This window comes from Galleria mellonella, unplaced genomic scaffold (assembly GCF_026898425.1).
Source record: "Galleria mellonella isolate WM207_F2 unplaced genomic scaffold, CSIRO_AGI_GalMel_v1 utg132, whole genome shotgun sequence".
Lineage (NCBI taxonomy): Eukaryota > Metazoa > Arthropoda > Insecta > Lepidoptera > Pyralidae > Galleria > Galleria mellonella.
The window spans coordinates 5885803-5903090 of record NW_026441989.1 but is presented as its reverse complement, the minus strand read 5'-3'; the positions used below and the strand labels follow the sequence as shown (position 1 = coordinate 5903090).

The 17288-nt window shown below is 31.0% G+C and overlaps 1 protein-coding gene across 1 annotated transcript; it reads right to left on the bottom strand.

The window, feature by feature from the left end:
* Positions 1 to 5938: 5938 nt before the first annotated feature.
* Positions 5939 to 9969, bottom strand: LOC113518579 (gamma-interferon-inducible lysosomal thiol reductase-like). The gene is made up of 5 exons (XM_052902282.1): positions 9795 to 9969; positions 7807 to 7886; positions 7417 to 7572; positions 6558 to 6743; positions 5939 to 6242 (listed from the first exon to the last, which is right to left on the bottom strand). The coding sequence occupies exons 1-5, from the start codon at positions 9856 to 9858 to the stop codon at positions 5985 to 5987; spliced, it is 744 nt and encodes a 247-aa protein (XP_052758242.1). The 5' UTR covers positions 9859 to 9969; the 3' UTR covers positions 5939 to 5984.
* Positions 9970 to 17288: the final 7319 nt, after the last annotated feature.

Genomic DNA, 17288 nt, shown 5'->3' with positions numbered 1-17288 from the left:
CCCGTGGGTGTCGTAAGAGATGACTAAGGGAACTTAACGGTTGAGGGATGGGCAACAGTGTTCCACTTAAAACATCACCAAAAGCCTAACTGCGGTTGCTAGCCCGCCTACCAAGCGTGACAACTACTGGCAAAACCTAGTACATAGTACAGATACAGGTACTGGATTTTTGTATCCCTACTAATGAATACTAAAACTAGTTTTAAGGAAAGGATCTCCTTAATTAACATACTATTTAAAATACTATACATTATATGTAATATGGGAGGCACACCTAATGTAAAACATACATAATCAGCAGCAGCGTCATCTGATCCATAATTGGTATGATTAAAATCCATCATGCAGGTGTTGAAAAGAACAGCTTTAATAATATTCCCAATAGTATCAAGGGCACAAGCGTGCAACAAATTTCCATAGCATTCTTTATCATTTTTACAATGGACGCATTTTTTGTCCTTGTTGATACCTCTCTGGAAAAAAATTCTGTTGATCATTCATTGTTAAAAGTTTCTTATGCATAAAAATTCGTCTCAATTCTCAAACATTTGTCTCATTCGTGTTTCTGCCGTAAAACAACAGCGCTTGCATCGCTGTGTTTCGCTGTAGATCCCAGGAACGAAAAGGCATGGAGAGTACCATAGAGAGAGGCAACATCATAGTGCGTATGATGCCCATGGTACTGTTCTTCTATATAGGTAAGGGTAATTACTTCAGATTAGGTAGAGTAGGTTTATAGTTTTTTTTTTTTTTATTTAAAAAAATCGGTTTCACTTGTATCGAGTATTTTCGGCTATTTTCGAGTACCATCATAAGTACCTACTCATGTAATACAAACGCGGTCCTAACTATATAAGGGTTCTGAATATTTCCATGTACTGGTTGAATGTTCTTAGAATAATTACACACGTGTATTTATAACGTGTGTAAGTAAATTCGATTATCACGTGTTATAAAATAAAGTCCCCTGCCGCTTCTATGTGTATGTGTATCTATATATGTTCGCGATGATTCCAAAGACTACTAAACAGATTTTTGTAGGGTTTTAATTTTTTTTTCTTTTTATGCAACTTAGAATGACAAACGAACTAACGGCTCACCCTATGGAAAGTGGTAACTGTCGCCTATAGACATGAGCAGTACCATGGGCATAACAGAGTATACTGTTTCACCCATGATACCCCCATGCGTTGCGGTTCCTGAAGACTCAGGTGTTATTCCTCCATGTTATTCCATGTAAATTCATCGCTATATCCCACTCTTCAAACCGAAGCATAATAATGCAAACACAACTGGTTCACGGTAGAAACACGAATGGGACAGAGGTACCCAAGCAAACGACTTTGTAAGTCTTTCTCTGGTATCTACAAAATGAATTTTGAGTATAATTCGTTAAGGTTTTGTATAAATTGGTTAAAATATGATGATCACTGTTGAAGATATCGGAAAAAATCAAGCTGTCGGGGAGCTTTCATCGATAATTCTGCATAACTAATTTAAGATATATTAAGGTATTTTAATTTAATAACTACGAGTTTAACTTACGTGTAATTAGATCAAAAAAGGTCGACTAGTTCCGGAATCAATTCGTGATTAAATAACTAGCTAGTAGTTGCTTAACATTTGTCGCCAAGTAACTAAGTATGAGAGAGACAGACATGTTTTCCTACTTTCTCTATACATGCATGTCTTTTGTATAGTCTCCCTTCAGTGAAATTTATTTAATTATACCAATTTTAAGGTACATGCGATAATATTATACGTACCGGGGTAAGTAAATATTAATTGTAAATCGTTCTATTTTCTATTAAATTTTAGAAGTAGGTATCCACTTCTGTGTGGTGTATAAAACATACATAAAGCTTTAAGTTAGATTTTCAAGATTATAACTGTGAAAACCACATCCTATATATATCGAAACAAACAGACAGCTAGACAGACAAAATTTTAAAAAAATATTGTTTCGGCTTCTTATGTTATTATTAAGACCCCTCACATAAATTTTTCTTAAATATTGCTTACGCACAGACATTGTCTAATTACATTTTTTGTATTAATAAGATAAGATTAATTTATTTATTGTGACTAAATGAATACAAATTATAAACAGCACAAATTACCTATAGATCCTTGTATTAACCAAATTATTATATAATGTAAACATTTATTTACTGAGACTTACATTATAATATACCTATTGTTATAAGAATTAATTACAAATAAGTACACAAAATAATATAACGAATGCTATATTTTAGTTAGCAATATTGTATCTTATTTAAGACCAGGCTGCACTATACGATGTGTATCTATATATGTTCGCGGAAAGTACGTATAAAAGTTTTTTAAAAATTTTATTTTTCAATTATTCAGGTAAATCAATTTTATCCCCTTCAAAGTAACTCCCCGCCTATGACATAATGCACTTGTGCATAACAGACGCCTGTTTCCACTGTGAGAAGGCCCATCCGTTGAAAGTCCTCTGGTTGTAGGTGTTATTCTCCATGTTATTCCATGTCGTAGCTTTTTTTCATCTCATTTATGTCCAACTGGTTCAATGCCAGCCCCAAACGACTTTGAAGTACCAATTTGGTTTTAATTCGGGATACAATTGGTTAAAATATCATCACGGTTGAAGATATCAAAAAAATCCGGTCGAATATCGATAATTCGGTTTAAGATATATTAAGGAATTTTAATTTAATAAAAAACTCACGGACAACAAGAGAGGTGTGGGCTAGTTCCGGAATCAATTCGTGATTAAATAACAAGTTGCTTAACATTTGTCGCCAATAAGGACGAGACTCGTGCCACACGAGTCTTTGATAGCGTCTGAGCCAATTTTAAGGTACATCGACGTAAATTTTATTAATTGTAAATCCATCAACTGTCTGGCCTGGAGGGACGAATTCTGTGTGGACAATCCCCCGAACAAGATCGAAAAAAACAATCAACATATATATCGGCCCTCTCTGAATCTTTTTAGCCACTTGTGGACGGTTGGTTCCTTCACAGCATCATCCCCATAAATTTTTCTGAGATCGGCAAAAATTTCATTGTCTAATTGCCGAGTTTTTGAGAGAATAAGATAAGATTAATTTATTTATTGTGACCAAATGAATACAAATTATAAACAGCACAAATTACCTATAGATCCTTGTATTAACCAAATTATTATATAATGTAAACATTTATTTAGATGAGACTTGACAATAATACCTATTGTTATAAGGCGGTAATTACAAATAAGACCAAAACTAATATAACGAACTATATTTTAGTTAGCAATATTGTATCTTATTTAAGACCAGGAATGCACTATATGTTATGTAAAACCTTTATTAAATAAAATTGAAAAATAACATACTTGAATAATATGCACGAGCTATGCTTATTACACTCGCAATTAATATTAAAATACATGCAACTCTATGATCTGCCATATTTATGTAAAAATTTTGTGTTGTACTGCAACTGATTATGAATTTATACAGGCGTATTAAAATGTTTATTATTTTAAAAATATGCTTGTAATTTCATTCCAAGAAATAAAAATATTTGTAAATTTAATAAGCTTAAAAAAATGTTATATATTTAGTATACCAATGATAACTATTTATAATATGTATATAGCTTACAGGTAGGGGGAAAGGGATTGTTAGTAATGGAGTCTTAACAACCTTATTTATAGCAGTATATCCCATCAGGTTCACCTCCACGCGATTCCTCCTAAAAGCTATCATGATTAATTATTGTGATATTCGTCATGTTAGGCTTACTGACTTGCTTTCATCATACCTATCATCTCTTACTATGCGAAAGTTGTCGCTTCAAAGATAGCGACAGAAATTACTACTTTATAAAAAAAAACTATGCCTCGACTGCGTATACCGATAGTCCCCGGCTTTAGAGATTACCTTTCCATTATCATTCATTAAAAAAAATTTTTTTCACTAATATAAGGCAAAGATGCAATATCCATCTAATAGTAGAATTACATGTTTATATGACATTAAATTGACAACTACATTCATGTAGACATCCAGAAAAAGTAAAAAGCATGTTTTTAGGGATACCAAGGGAAGAGTATAAAACGAGTACCTCCTAAATTGGCACAATTTAGGGATGATTAGGTGAGGATAAGAGCAGGTCAGTTGGCCCGTCATGACGAATTCAATTCCAGGGGAAACCGTTTAGAGGTCGACTTGACAGAGTAAATTGCTAACAATGGGGTCGTTAGTCTCCATTACTAACGATTCTTCTTTTTCCTGGGATAAACTTAGCCACGTAACTAATATTTTTTATTGATCAGTATAAAATATATTAAATTATCCGTTTTAAATACTACTAAGATGGCAAATTTAATGCCAAAAAGGCATCAGAATGAAAACATTTTTGAATTTCAGATTTACACCATCCTTTTATACATCACTGATTTCACTCTCAGGGTAGATTTTCTAAGAATACTGAAATTTCAACTAACAAAAATGGTCTCTCGTACAAACTTTCTCCTCTTGTTTCAGTAAACTTCTTTAGAAGATAATACAAAATTTCCCAGAATACGCGTGTCCCTTAACACACTTAGATTAAATAAAAGATTTAGGTTTCAAGTTTAAAATTAACATGCAAACTTTCAGCCTCTTTTTTTGATTTATAAAATTATTTTTATACATTCAGTAGTTGTGGTTTAGTAATAAATAGTCAATGAATCTCACCATTGGCCAGCAACTTCTCAAAAATCTATGCGTAAATAGTGGTTACATTATTATATAATTTTTAAATATTTTTTTATAATACGAAGGTGGCAAATAAATATATAGTCCGTCTGATGGTAAACAGTCACTGCAGCCTATAGACGCCTGAAACACTAGGGTGTCACGTTACTGTTGCAAACCCTGAACAACCTTTAATCTAATCTGTCTTCAAGACAGGTCTCTTACAAGCCAAGTATAGGTATGATCAAGTTCTGTTTACATACTTGAAATAAACTAATATTATATTATATTTAATAAATAAATAATATTATTATATATTTAATAAATAAACTATTAAAATAAATAAAAAAATATTGCCTAATGTATATTAGTGCATTACTTTAGAACAGTTGAACCTATTTGATTTAATTTTTTCTTTTGTGTTCGGTTTGTAAGAGCGAAAATATTTGAAAGATCGGATGGAAAATGAAAAAATTGGTTTAGTAAAAGGGAAGATTTGTAGTAGTTGTACAAAAATGGTATCACATGACGAGTGTCATGGGCGTCACTGTGCATTCTGTGACCTTTATGGTAGTGTCCATGTTTATAAGCAACGGTTACCACTTTTCATCAAGTGTATTATCAGTCTGTTATTGTATCTATTATAAAAAGAACTTGGTCTTATCTTCTTCATTAATACATCCATAATGGGAAACCGGAAGTCAAGGAGAGCAGCTAGATCATAATATAAATGAATTAATATCCATATCTCATTCTGTGATCTTATATTTTTTAAAACCTTAATATAGGTGTTTATATATCTTCATATGCAATTAAAGTTCATGATTTTCTTTACATACTCGTATTAGCATTTGTAAGGAATAAATTGTCATAAGACTGCACGAGATATTCAAACTTAAATAAAATACCTGCTATCATTAAGCACTGCTGTACACGTATGCTTACTGTTTCATTACAACTGAATCAACTTGTTGTTGCAATTTTGCCCTCTCACTTTTTTATATTTTGTATTTTTTATATATATTTTATATTAAAATTTTATTTAATTGTATGTTAGAGATGTTTCATCAGATTTAGTTTAGCTCATATTAGAAGTGTATTAAATCAAGGTATTATAAAATTTTACCTTATACTATTAGTATACTATAACATTGTTATAGTATCGAATAAATATGGTAGGTTTTAATTCATTGAATTTTTTGTTATAATTCTGAAGAAATTAATTCTAAATTTACAAATATATTTATTTATTAGAATTGTTTTTATGATTTACACCGCTACATTTAAAAATTTTTCATTCTGACTTTTTTCTTCAACACATGGAGGAGGTGGAGTTGAGAAAGCTGCGCATACGTCTTTCATAAAGTTGTTTCCTGTCCATTCATTTCCGTTAATTAATACGTATGGAACATATTTATAGTGGACCTTATCACTTTCTATACCATATTGTTCGAGAAGCTCATTTCCTTTTTCACTTTTAGCACATTCTTTTATGGTCTTAGCGTCAATTGCCATTTTTTCTCCACACTGAAATTATTTAATAATATAATTATTATTAAATTAAGAACTTTATACATTCGTATGGGGAGAAGTGTTGCCACTTTATATTTTTACTTCCTCACCATCTGGAAATATTATACTTATAAAATGTGTACTGTATAATACAGTACAATGTCACCTACCACGTCGTTTGCATAACCAGCATATATTGATTGATCGGGATAAAAGTACTCTATGTTCATCTCCATAAAAGATAGACACAGATAAATTTATGGAGACAACGAACACTCCTTCACATTTATAAGATTACTAAGTTTTAATTAATGTAATATAGATACATACCGCATCAGCAGTAGGATCGTCTGATCCACCAGATGGGTGCTCAGGGTCCGTCATACATATATTAAACAATAAGGCGTCTGTCGCATTATTGATTATATTTAAAGAGCACGCATGTAATTTATTCCCGTAACATTCTTTAGGTCCATGCTGACATTTAAATTCTATTTTGCCATTGATATGTGACGTCTGAAAATATATAAATTATGCTTATTTATTTATATTATTATAATTATAATCTACCAGTTTTTAGCCGACTTCGTCCACGTGACCGGGATATCATTAGTGAACGTGAACTAAACTATATCCTTCTCCAAACTTTATAGCAATTGGTTAAGCTGTTAAGGTGCTATAAGGTAATAAACAAACTCACTTTTACATTTATAATATTAAGTAAATATTATATAAAATTATTCACGAGTTTTGTTTTGTAACTTGTATTTCTAAACTATAGGGAATTAAGTATATTTACGATGTCATGGAAACTTAAAATGAAATCAGCGATAGTGGGCATTTATTAAATTGATCAACTTTTTTCATATACTTCTTAATACATAATAATAATAATCTTATAAATATAATAATAATAATTATTTCAACCGTTAACTGCCCACTACTGGACTTAAGCCTTCTCCATAAGGGGAGTTTTGCCAGTAGTTGCCATACTTGGCAGGCGGATTGGCAACCGCAGTTGGGCTTTGGAGATGTTTTAAGTCGGACGCTACTGCCCATCTCTTAGTCGCCTCTTACGACATCCTCGGAAAAGGAAGGAGTGGCCTCTTCTACGCTGGGGCACACATGGCGAATAATATAATATATACAGTATATACTGTATTTTGATATTATTTTATATTCTTAAAACCTTTGCGTTTCCATACGGATATGTTTCAATTTTCAGATACGGAGTTAATCGTTCAACGACTTTCTTCAATTCTTTGCTATCGAATCGTCGACAGTCTGGACATAAACACTCGTAGTACAGCTTTATATTGACTTTCTTCTCCTTCGTGTTCAAAATCTGCAATAAATGTGCAATAATTAAATGTTTTTAATATTTTAAAGTATTTTTGTATATTGCATCAAGCAACAAGAGGTCGGTCATAAAACTAAGCCAAATCTTTTTGTAATATGGATAAAAAACATTCTAAGCTGACCCCATATAATAATTGGGATAACGGTAGGAAGAAGAAGAAGAAGATAATTTTTGTATTTGATTATATAACACTGATTTAAATTAAAATTAAAATTTTACCTTATATTTAGCTATCTCTAAATCTTCCTCAATCAGTTTAATTATTACATTAGCGTTTCCCAAAGCATTCGACACAATTTCTGTAAACAATAAAATAAATAATGAGTTTTATAATATAATAATATTTATTTTAACTATATATATTTAAATAAGTTATTTATTTTATTTTATTATTATTATTATTTATAGGCCCCGGGTTCGATCCTCGGCCAGGTCATGATGGAAAACGATCTTTTCCTGATTGGCCTGGGTCTTGGATGTTTATCTATATATGTATCTATTATAAATATAGTATCGTTGAGTTAGTATCCCATAACACAAGTCTCGAACTTACTTTGGGGCTAGCTCAATCTGTGTGATCTGTCCGTATATATATATATATATATATATATATATATATATATATATATATATATATATATATATAATATAATATAAAAATAAACAACTTATTTTCTCATTTTATCCCAATATAAGAATTTTCATTGTTTGAAACTACTGCTTTTTCGAGTATGATACAACAACACTTTCTCTGTCAAAGACCAGAAAAGATCGCGGCGGCCGCGGGCTGTTAGAACTACAAGGACTGTTAATGCTGTTAAAGCCAGAATTCGTCAAAATCTTATTACGAAGCAAAAATTTTATCGCGAGAAATGAAGATTCCCGCTAGGACTCTGTCACGTATGTGATATACAGGATATGCCCTAAATCAATCTTTACAATTAAAGAGAGTGGATCGATCAAAACGCTTTCTGTTGCGATACGCAGGTGAAAGGCACAGAAATGAAAAAATTATCACGATTGAAGAATACTACAATAATCAAAATGATAAAGTGTACGCTTACAATTCTAAAGGAGTTGCTCAAGTGGTCGGAAAAGTACAAAGTGGTCATCACCCTGCGTCAGTGATGGTTTGGTGGGGCGTGTTTTTTTATCAAGGAGTCACAAAACTCCATTTTTGTGAAAAAGGTGTGAAAACTTCAGCGAAACTGTATCAAGATACAGTTTTGGATCGCGTTGTGAAACCTCTCAGTAATACATTTTTTTAAAATATTCCGTGGACTTTCCAGCAGGACTCTGTACCTGGTCACAAGCAACCAACCATTGAAACCAACTATTGAAACCAACGTTCCGGACTTTATAAAAGCTGAAGACTGGCCTTCATCTAGCCCAGATATCAACCCCTTAGACTTCAAGTTATGATTAGTTTTAGAGGACTGATTTAAACGACACGGCGACATTGAGTCTCTTAAAAAGTCTTTGGAGCAAGCAGTGGCGAAATTTCTCTTGGAAACAGTGCAAAATGTGAAATAGGACTCCATTTTCCGCGCTTAGTCTCTAATATGGGCCGTTGTGCGTAAAATAGTGAAACAGTGCATAAATCCATAGATTCGTGGCCAAACAGATTAAAGGCTCCTATAAAAGCCAATTTTGAATAGAATATTTTTTATTTTTTGCTGAGACTAATATAAATTTTAGTATTTTTTATTTATACAATTTAGAATTGCAAACAATCTGACGGTCCACTTGATGGAAAGTGGTAACCGTCGCCTATAGACATGAGCAGTGCCATGGACATAACAGAGTATACAGTTTCGCCCATAATACCCCCCATGCGTTGCCATTCCTGAGGACTCATTTATTGTATTTTATTATTTAAAAAAATGCATTTTAATTTGTAACGGAACCTATGGCTGGACTAGGTATAATTTTCTATAAGAATGTTTTTATATAGTTACATAAATATACCTATTGAAAATTATTTCATTATTATTTTAAATTGACAAACTATGTAGATTCCGTTAAATTTTGACATAAAAAAAATTCTGGACGTATTTTTGGTTTTACTTATTTTTTAACCGTTCTTCCCAGATATTCTTTGTCGGAATTGTCTTGTTATTAACGTGTTGAGACGTCTTCTGTATTATACAATTTTATTAAAAATTATTGAGTTTATTTCAATATATGAATAAGTTATTAATACTCACCCACTTCCTGTGTATTTATGTAAACGAATATGTAAACAAAACACAATATGTATTTCGTATACATTGTAACTAATTTCTTCTTATAATCAAAACTTTAGTGTTCTGTACAGTGACCGCGGTCTCACACTACTAGTGATAACTATGAATATTTAGCATGTTATTTATATATTTACAGATTTTTCATCGTTATCTTATACACGCAATGACCACATAATACAAATGTATTATTGCTGTTTTGTGTACATGCTTCTCTTATCAGAATATAATAATATGCATTCAAATACACATAACTACATTTAATAACATAATAAAAAAGACATTACAATAAAAGGACAATTCGTTACAATAAAAATTTGCTAACTTTTATTATATTTTCGGTACGGCTAATTTTCTTACATACATAGGTATATGTTATGGGTCATATTATGAGTAGTAATCCTTGGGTAGTAGTACTTATGTAAGAAAGACTCTGTTTTCCGCACTTAGCCTCCCATTTGGGCCATTGTGCGTGGGTAGTAATATACCAAGGTTCTAATATTTGTATATTTTAAAAATGTATATGCAATCTTAACTCGGGTACTTTAATAATTTAGATTTAAATGTGGTAATAATGGCATTATACAATCTTCTTGACATAATAAAATTTAAATTTTATTATGATTTATTATTACCTAAGAACCATACCAAATAAATTTAAATTAGTTTTCATTCAAATCCTTATATTATAACTGTAAAATAGTGAAAGTGAGTATCTGTGTTGGAAACTTTAATAGCTTAACTAGTTCTCAGAAAATTTAGTATACGCGTATTATATGCAATGAAAAAATATATAGGTGTAATAAATAAATATATTTTTTATCCCAGCCTAATAATATATTGATTTGGTTACAAGGAACGAAGCGACGGATAAAAAAATATAAATAAATTTTTCATTACTACTTTTTCGCATTACCGGGTCCAAGGGATAACAGATAAAAAAATTCACTTTTACATTTATAATATTCAAAGAGTTTAATTCATACTATGCTTTAGAATAAAATTTAAATCTCTGAGTCGACTCTACTGTATGCATTTATTATTTATAGATGAAATTTATTTGCCACATTCCCCCAATAAACATATAAAATAATACAATACTAATAGTATAATACTGATGTTATATTGGTGTAATTTTGTTCAGTGACCCTAATATTTAATAAAATTTGTATGATTCTATTTAAATCATATATAAGTATATACGACACCTTACATTCTAAAACTCTTTTTTTTTAGTTTTAAAATAGTTGAAAATATATATGTTCATCAAGCACCAATAATTAAAAACTTACGTTAGTATTTCCAAATGGGTGAGAGATAATATTTACGTAAGGATTATTTTTTCTCTCACCCTTTTCAATTGTCGTAAGTATAAAATTCTACAAGAATCACACATAATTTCATAGTATACTATCAACTGAACTACTTCTTTTGTTTCGTTTATATATGGTACCTAAAAATTTAAATTATTAAAATCAAAATTAGGTATACCTAACATTAAAAAAATTGGTGATAACTATTAGTTACCAAAGCTACTAGGATGCTATTCATTCTAAGCTATCAAGTTGTTTTAAGTTTTACCTTTACATTTACTATATTTTATACATCAGATAATATTATTTGGTTGCCTAAATTAAACAAGCAGTCTGTAAAAAAAAAAAAAACAAAATTAAAACAATGAGAAAGGTCTGCAATAATTATTAATTATTCATATATATTCAAATACAATATTCTTCTGTTTAAATCTTAAACGAGTTTAAAAAATCACAGACAGTGAAATTGAAAATTCAAACCAATATATAAATTTCTTGGAAATATTACACTTAGTATAAGTACATGATAAATTATATTCATACATGTTCATTTACAGACACTTATGATATGTCAAATTAATGTAATATACTTAACCCATTAGAAGTCACTGTACTCATTTGAGTACAGGCATATACTTAAGTGCCAGTTACAGATCGCGTAAAGTTATCATAGCCTACCTTGTTGTTTTACTTTATCAATCAACTGTGCAAGTATATTGACGAATATTACGAGGGTAGTTGATTTTTTATGATAAAAAGTAATAAGTTGTATCATCAAGACACTGTGGAGGTGAGTTCATTATTTAAGTTATTTTCTAATAATTACTGTTTATAAGTTGATTTTTTTCATTTCATTATATAAAATACGTATCAGAATAAGTTATAAACAATAATGCAATCATTACTTGTAACTGATATAAAACAAGAGCCATGTAAATGTTGGTGTACTCGGTTGAGTACAGACAACATAAGTAAGTAAAATAACCGCTTTTTTTTCAGGTTTCTAACAATAAAAAAAAAGCATTTTATAACTCGAACGAGCTACAAGAGGCTTGAAGCAGCGATTGAAGCTGTTTTAGAAGGAAGCGATAAGGGTAAATATGACTTGGCAATCATCCCACCTGATCCAAGTGCGGTGACAGATGATTTTGAGGATATGTGTCCCATGCCGCAAGACATACCTGGTACTATTGAGATATTTACATATCGAAAGGATAGCGATACATAAGACAGCTCGTACGACGATAGTGATGAAAAACCGCTGGCGTCAAAAAGAATACGACTAGATTCTACTCGATCGGACTCGAATTCGAAGTGGATTGGCTGAATAGCGAAAGTTTCCCCTACATACTTTTGCCGGCCAAGAGTACTACTGAAGTCCAACAGGAAGAGTACTATTTATGAACAGCTGAAAGGCCTCAATTCTGTACAAATGTTGGAAAAAATATTGATAATGATATAATTGATATGATTATAGAAAACAGCCAATTATACGCTCATCAACACAATAGACATGAATTTTAACTGGATTCCTCTGATTTAAAGAAGTTATTAGGCTTAGCACAAAGGATATGAAAAAGAAAGAACGTGCCACTTATGACTACAGGTTTGACAAAAAAGGTGAACTTTTATTGGTAAGGTGGAAAGATAACAGTGTATGTACCATGGCAACTAACTAAGATACCATTGAACCGCTAGAGACAGTCAATAGTGTCGAATAAAGAAGGAAAAGATGGACATGGCGATGCCACGTTTATTCCAAACGTACAACAACAATATGGGAGGTGTGGATGAGCTGGACCAGTCTGTTTCATTATATAGAATTGCTGTGTGTAAAAAGTGGTGGTGGGTGTTGTTCACTTACATGTTAGACGTAGCTATTGCTAATGCCTGGCGATTACATGTGATGAGTAACGATGATCCTATGGATCAACTCATGTTTCGTCGTCACATCGCACGATATTATTTACGCCAAGGTGATCAAAGAGATCGCGTCATAATCTGTGGTCTTTCCCAAGATGGAGTTGGACACTATCTTACTAAAATTGAAAAACAGCTGCGGTGTGTCCTTTGTCATTCAAGAGTGCGTTGGCAGTGTAAAAAGTGCTTAAAAACACTTTGTGACGAAAAGGCGTGTTTAGAAATATTTCATACATAGAGGTGGTCAGTGTACTCAATTGAGTACACCCTCATAATTTCGCGAAAATTACTATATTTGAATATTTTTTCGTATTTTGTGTTCCTATGCTCTTATTTTAGTATGAAAATAAAGAATATTTAAAAAAAGAAACAGTACTTTTTATTTGACTTCTAATGGGTTAACTTACCTGTACCTTTTAGGGTTGCTAAACCCACACCTAATAAGCATACAAAAGAATAAATAGACATTTTGAATTAAAAAAATAATATTTGACTTTACAATTGCACAGGGTTGCTACAAATAAAACTATCAACTAACCACGATGCCTCACTTATAGTGTTACCTACGATGAAAATATAAGATAATGCGCTGTGTCAAGTACATATTATATATAATTTGTAATAGTTATTTTTTTTTTGTTTTTGAAAATATTTTTAATATGTTGAATATTTTGTTTTACATTGCCTTTTCCACGTATTAAAAGCATGTATAGTAAAAACATAAATGTTTATTTTATGTGCATTCTTTCTATCACTGTACCCTTGAATCTGCGACTATCGGAAAGTGAAGCAATACATTAAACTGCTACTCTATCAAAATTTTCAATATCTCCTAAACGTAACATAATAATTGAAAAGCCTCTTCACAATTAGTGGCATGTTTACACAACGGGGTCACCGAAAAAGCGGGATCGCGTTTTATTTGATAAACGGACGATGGCCCCTACTTTCGTTTACACGGCAGGCAAATTTCATTTTGTGTCCCAAATCCCAGTTTGTACTCCGTCTGGCACAGAACACACAATTTTAATGAAAAGTATTGTAAAAACTCTTAGAAACATTGTAACACTCATAATAATTTTTTAAGTGCTTAATACTTTTATTCGTATGTATATAAATATATCCTAATGTTATTTTTTAATGTATGTAATTTTTCATAGGTCAAAATGAAATTGAAATTGTCGATCGGATCTCGATACCATATTGAACCCCGTATTAAATTGAATAAGATAAGATTATGATCTGTATGTATGCTACCAACTACACTATTTGTACGCCAATATATACATATATATATATATATATATATATATATATATATATATATATATATATATATATATGCACAAATAGATTTTTGAATTGTTTCAGTTTGAAGATGGGATATGGCGTGAATTTACTGGGTATGGAGGAATAACACCTGAGTCCTCAGGAATAGCAACGCATGGGGGGTATCATGGGCGAAACATATATACTCTGTTATGTCTGTATATGGTACTGCTCATGTCTATAGGTGACGGTTACCACTTTCCATCAGGTGGGCCGTCAGCTTGTTTGCCATTCTAAGTTGTATAAAAAAAAGACTCAAAGTATAATTAAATATATTTATTAAAAAAAATTGTCTAGTAATTTTCATTATTTTTGTTTTAGAATTGCGGGCATATTGTAATACTTTTTACTGAAATTGACTTACTTACATTTTTTTTTTTTTTTTTTTTTTTTTTTTTTTTTTTTTTTTTTTTTTTTTTTTTATGCAACTTAGAATGACAAACAAGCTACGTTCTGATGGAAAGTGGTAATAGACATGAGCAGTACCATGGACATAGCAGACTATACTGTTTCACCCATGATACCCCCCATGGGCCGCCATTCCTGAGGACTCAGGTTTATTCCTCTGTACCCTGTAAATTCACGCCATATCCCATTCAAACCGAATCATAAACACAACTGCTTCACGGTTGAAACACGAATGGGACAGAGGTGCCCAAGCAATCGACTTTTGTACAAAGTCTCCCTCTGGTAACATATGTATTATTTTTATTTCAATATTGAAAGTATATCCGAATGAGGGAAAAATAGTTTTCATTTCATTCTATATAATTTAGCACTGTATTTTTCTCGTAGTAGGTACGTCTGAAGGGCAGACAAAGGCTGGGCGATGCGGCGGAGCGAGTGCAGTCTGCGATTCACAATGCCGTTGTGTGGTCATAGGTCGCTTAGTCTGCCAACTGTTAGTCTTTATTAGCTTAGAAAATACTCTTTTATTGCGATTTATATTTAAAACACATTTATAGATGTCTACATAGTTCATGAGTAAACAAACATAATAATGATAAAGTACCTAATAAAGTTTTATCATTACCTATTATACGTATATAAAGTATTACTATTATTTATAATGTGATTTTATATTTAGGGTTTTAAAATATAAGTACAATGTAAAATACAATTATTAGATAATAAAGGGAAATTCATTGCGTAATATAAGAAAAGCTTAAACAAAACTGATACTTATAACTGTATAATACAATACCTACAAAATATCTACAAAATACTTACAAAATATCTACAACCTTTACTATTTATTAACAAAATATACAAATAAATTTAAAATAATCGTATGAATTTGTCTTCGAATAATTTATAGATAGACAGATAGATACTAATTGTTTCCTCCAAAAGATTACAATAGTAAACTTATTATAAATATAAATAATTACAAGAAATAATCACAATGAGAAAACAACCTTATTGCTAAGAGCGATCTCTTCCTCTTTATAATTACAAATTCTAGTTTTCAATCAAGAAGAAGATATTAAATTCGATGTATTTTTTTCTAGTTTTTGTTACCTCATCACTCTGTTAGTTATAAATCGAGTTGGAAAATTATTTTTTTATTTGAAACGATATACTTTTATATTGTTCCTGTAGAAATTTTATCAAAATCGGTTTAGTAGTTTTTAGATCAAAATAATTAATTTTGTCATAATTGAAGTCGTTTTTTTATGGGTTACAATATTTATCATCCATTTATTTTCGGAATTTCTTTCATCTAAAATTTTAACAAAGTCCTTGTACAACAATTTAAAACCGAAGAAAATTATAATGACATGAAGTTTTAATATAATGAAAATATAAGTAATATAATTCGATTACTAAATGACCTAACCAACAACCATAAATACAGTGTTTAAATAATAAATTTTTATAAACCTATTTCTTTGTTTACATTATTTATAAATTTGTCTACATGAGATTTTATTATTTTCCGAACTGTAGCAAGATCACCGATGAAGTAAAGTTCTTTGTGTTCGAAAACTATTTGATTATAAAATGAATCTCCACCCACAGTTAAGTACCTACTTACAGAAATTTCGTAAGTTTTCATAACGATGATGAATGGAATTAAAATGTACCTTTTACTATTATAGTGATATAGTTACCCACATATGTTACTATGTACGCCTGTACTAACATTAGAATGTCAACAATGTATAATGTTTTTTTTTATTAAGTACACAATCAGCGTTATTAATGTTGCTAAGGCTCGGTTTTTATACTGATAATGCATATTTCTTGTAGCAGGTGAAGGTTCACACGCTATACGAGTATTAATGCCTCGTTGGAGGGTTTCCCTTACCGCGTTAAATATTAATTTGACGTCGGACTGTGTAGGCATAGCTGCATTTAGCATGCCCTCTAATGGACATTTAGTTATTGTAACCACATAGGGTAGAACTGGAATTATAATACGATACGAAGAAAAGACTTCTTAGCCAATCGATGGCAAAACAATAAACTTTGCAGCCCAGAACTTGGCCGTCTAGATTTTTTGTGGTGTGGCAATGATCAGCTGGTAGGGCAAGCAGGACAAGATAGTAGATGGACAATGGTTTGAAGATATATTACATTGGTAGAGTCAATTTAGGAAACGACTCTATCTAGTTGTACTAGGTAGGTGTAGGTCTAGTTGTACTAATTGGTACCGAGAATTGCCTGGTCCCTCATATAGCTTGACAAATAGGCGACTGATATGTAAAAAAAAGGAAAAGAATGAAAAGAAAAATAAGTATCCAGCTACTGAGAGTTTGTTTAGTAAGAAAATTATTGGCTCATACAATATTAGTACCTAAAATTCTAATAGTAATACTATTAATTTCTAAATATTTTTAACAGGAAAACCGAAACGGTGTAGCTATGAATGCAAAGTAAATAAATTTAACAA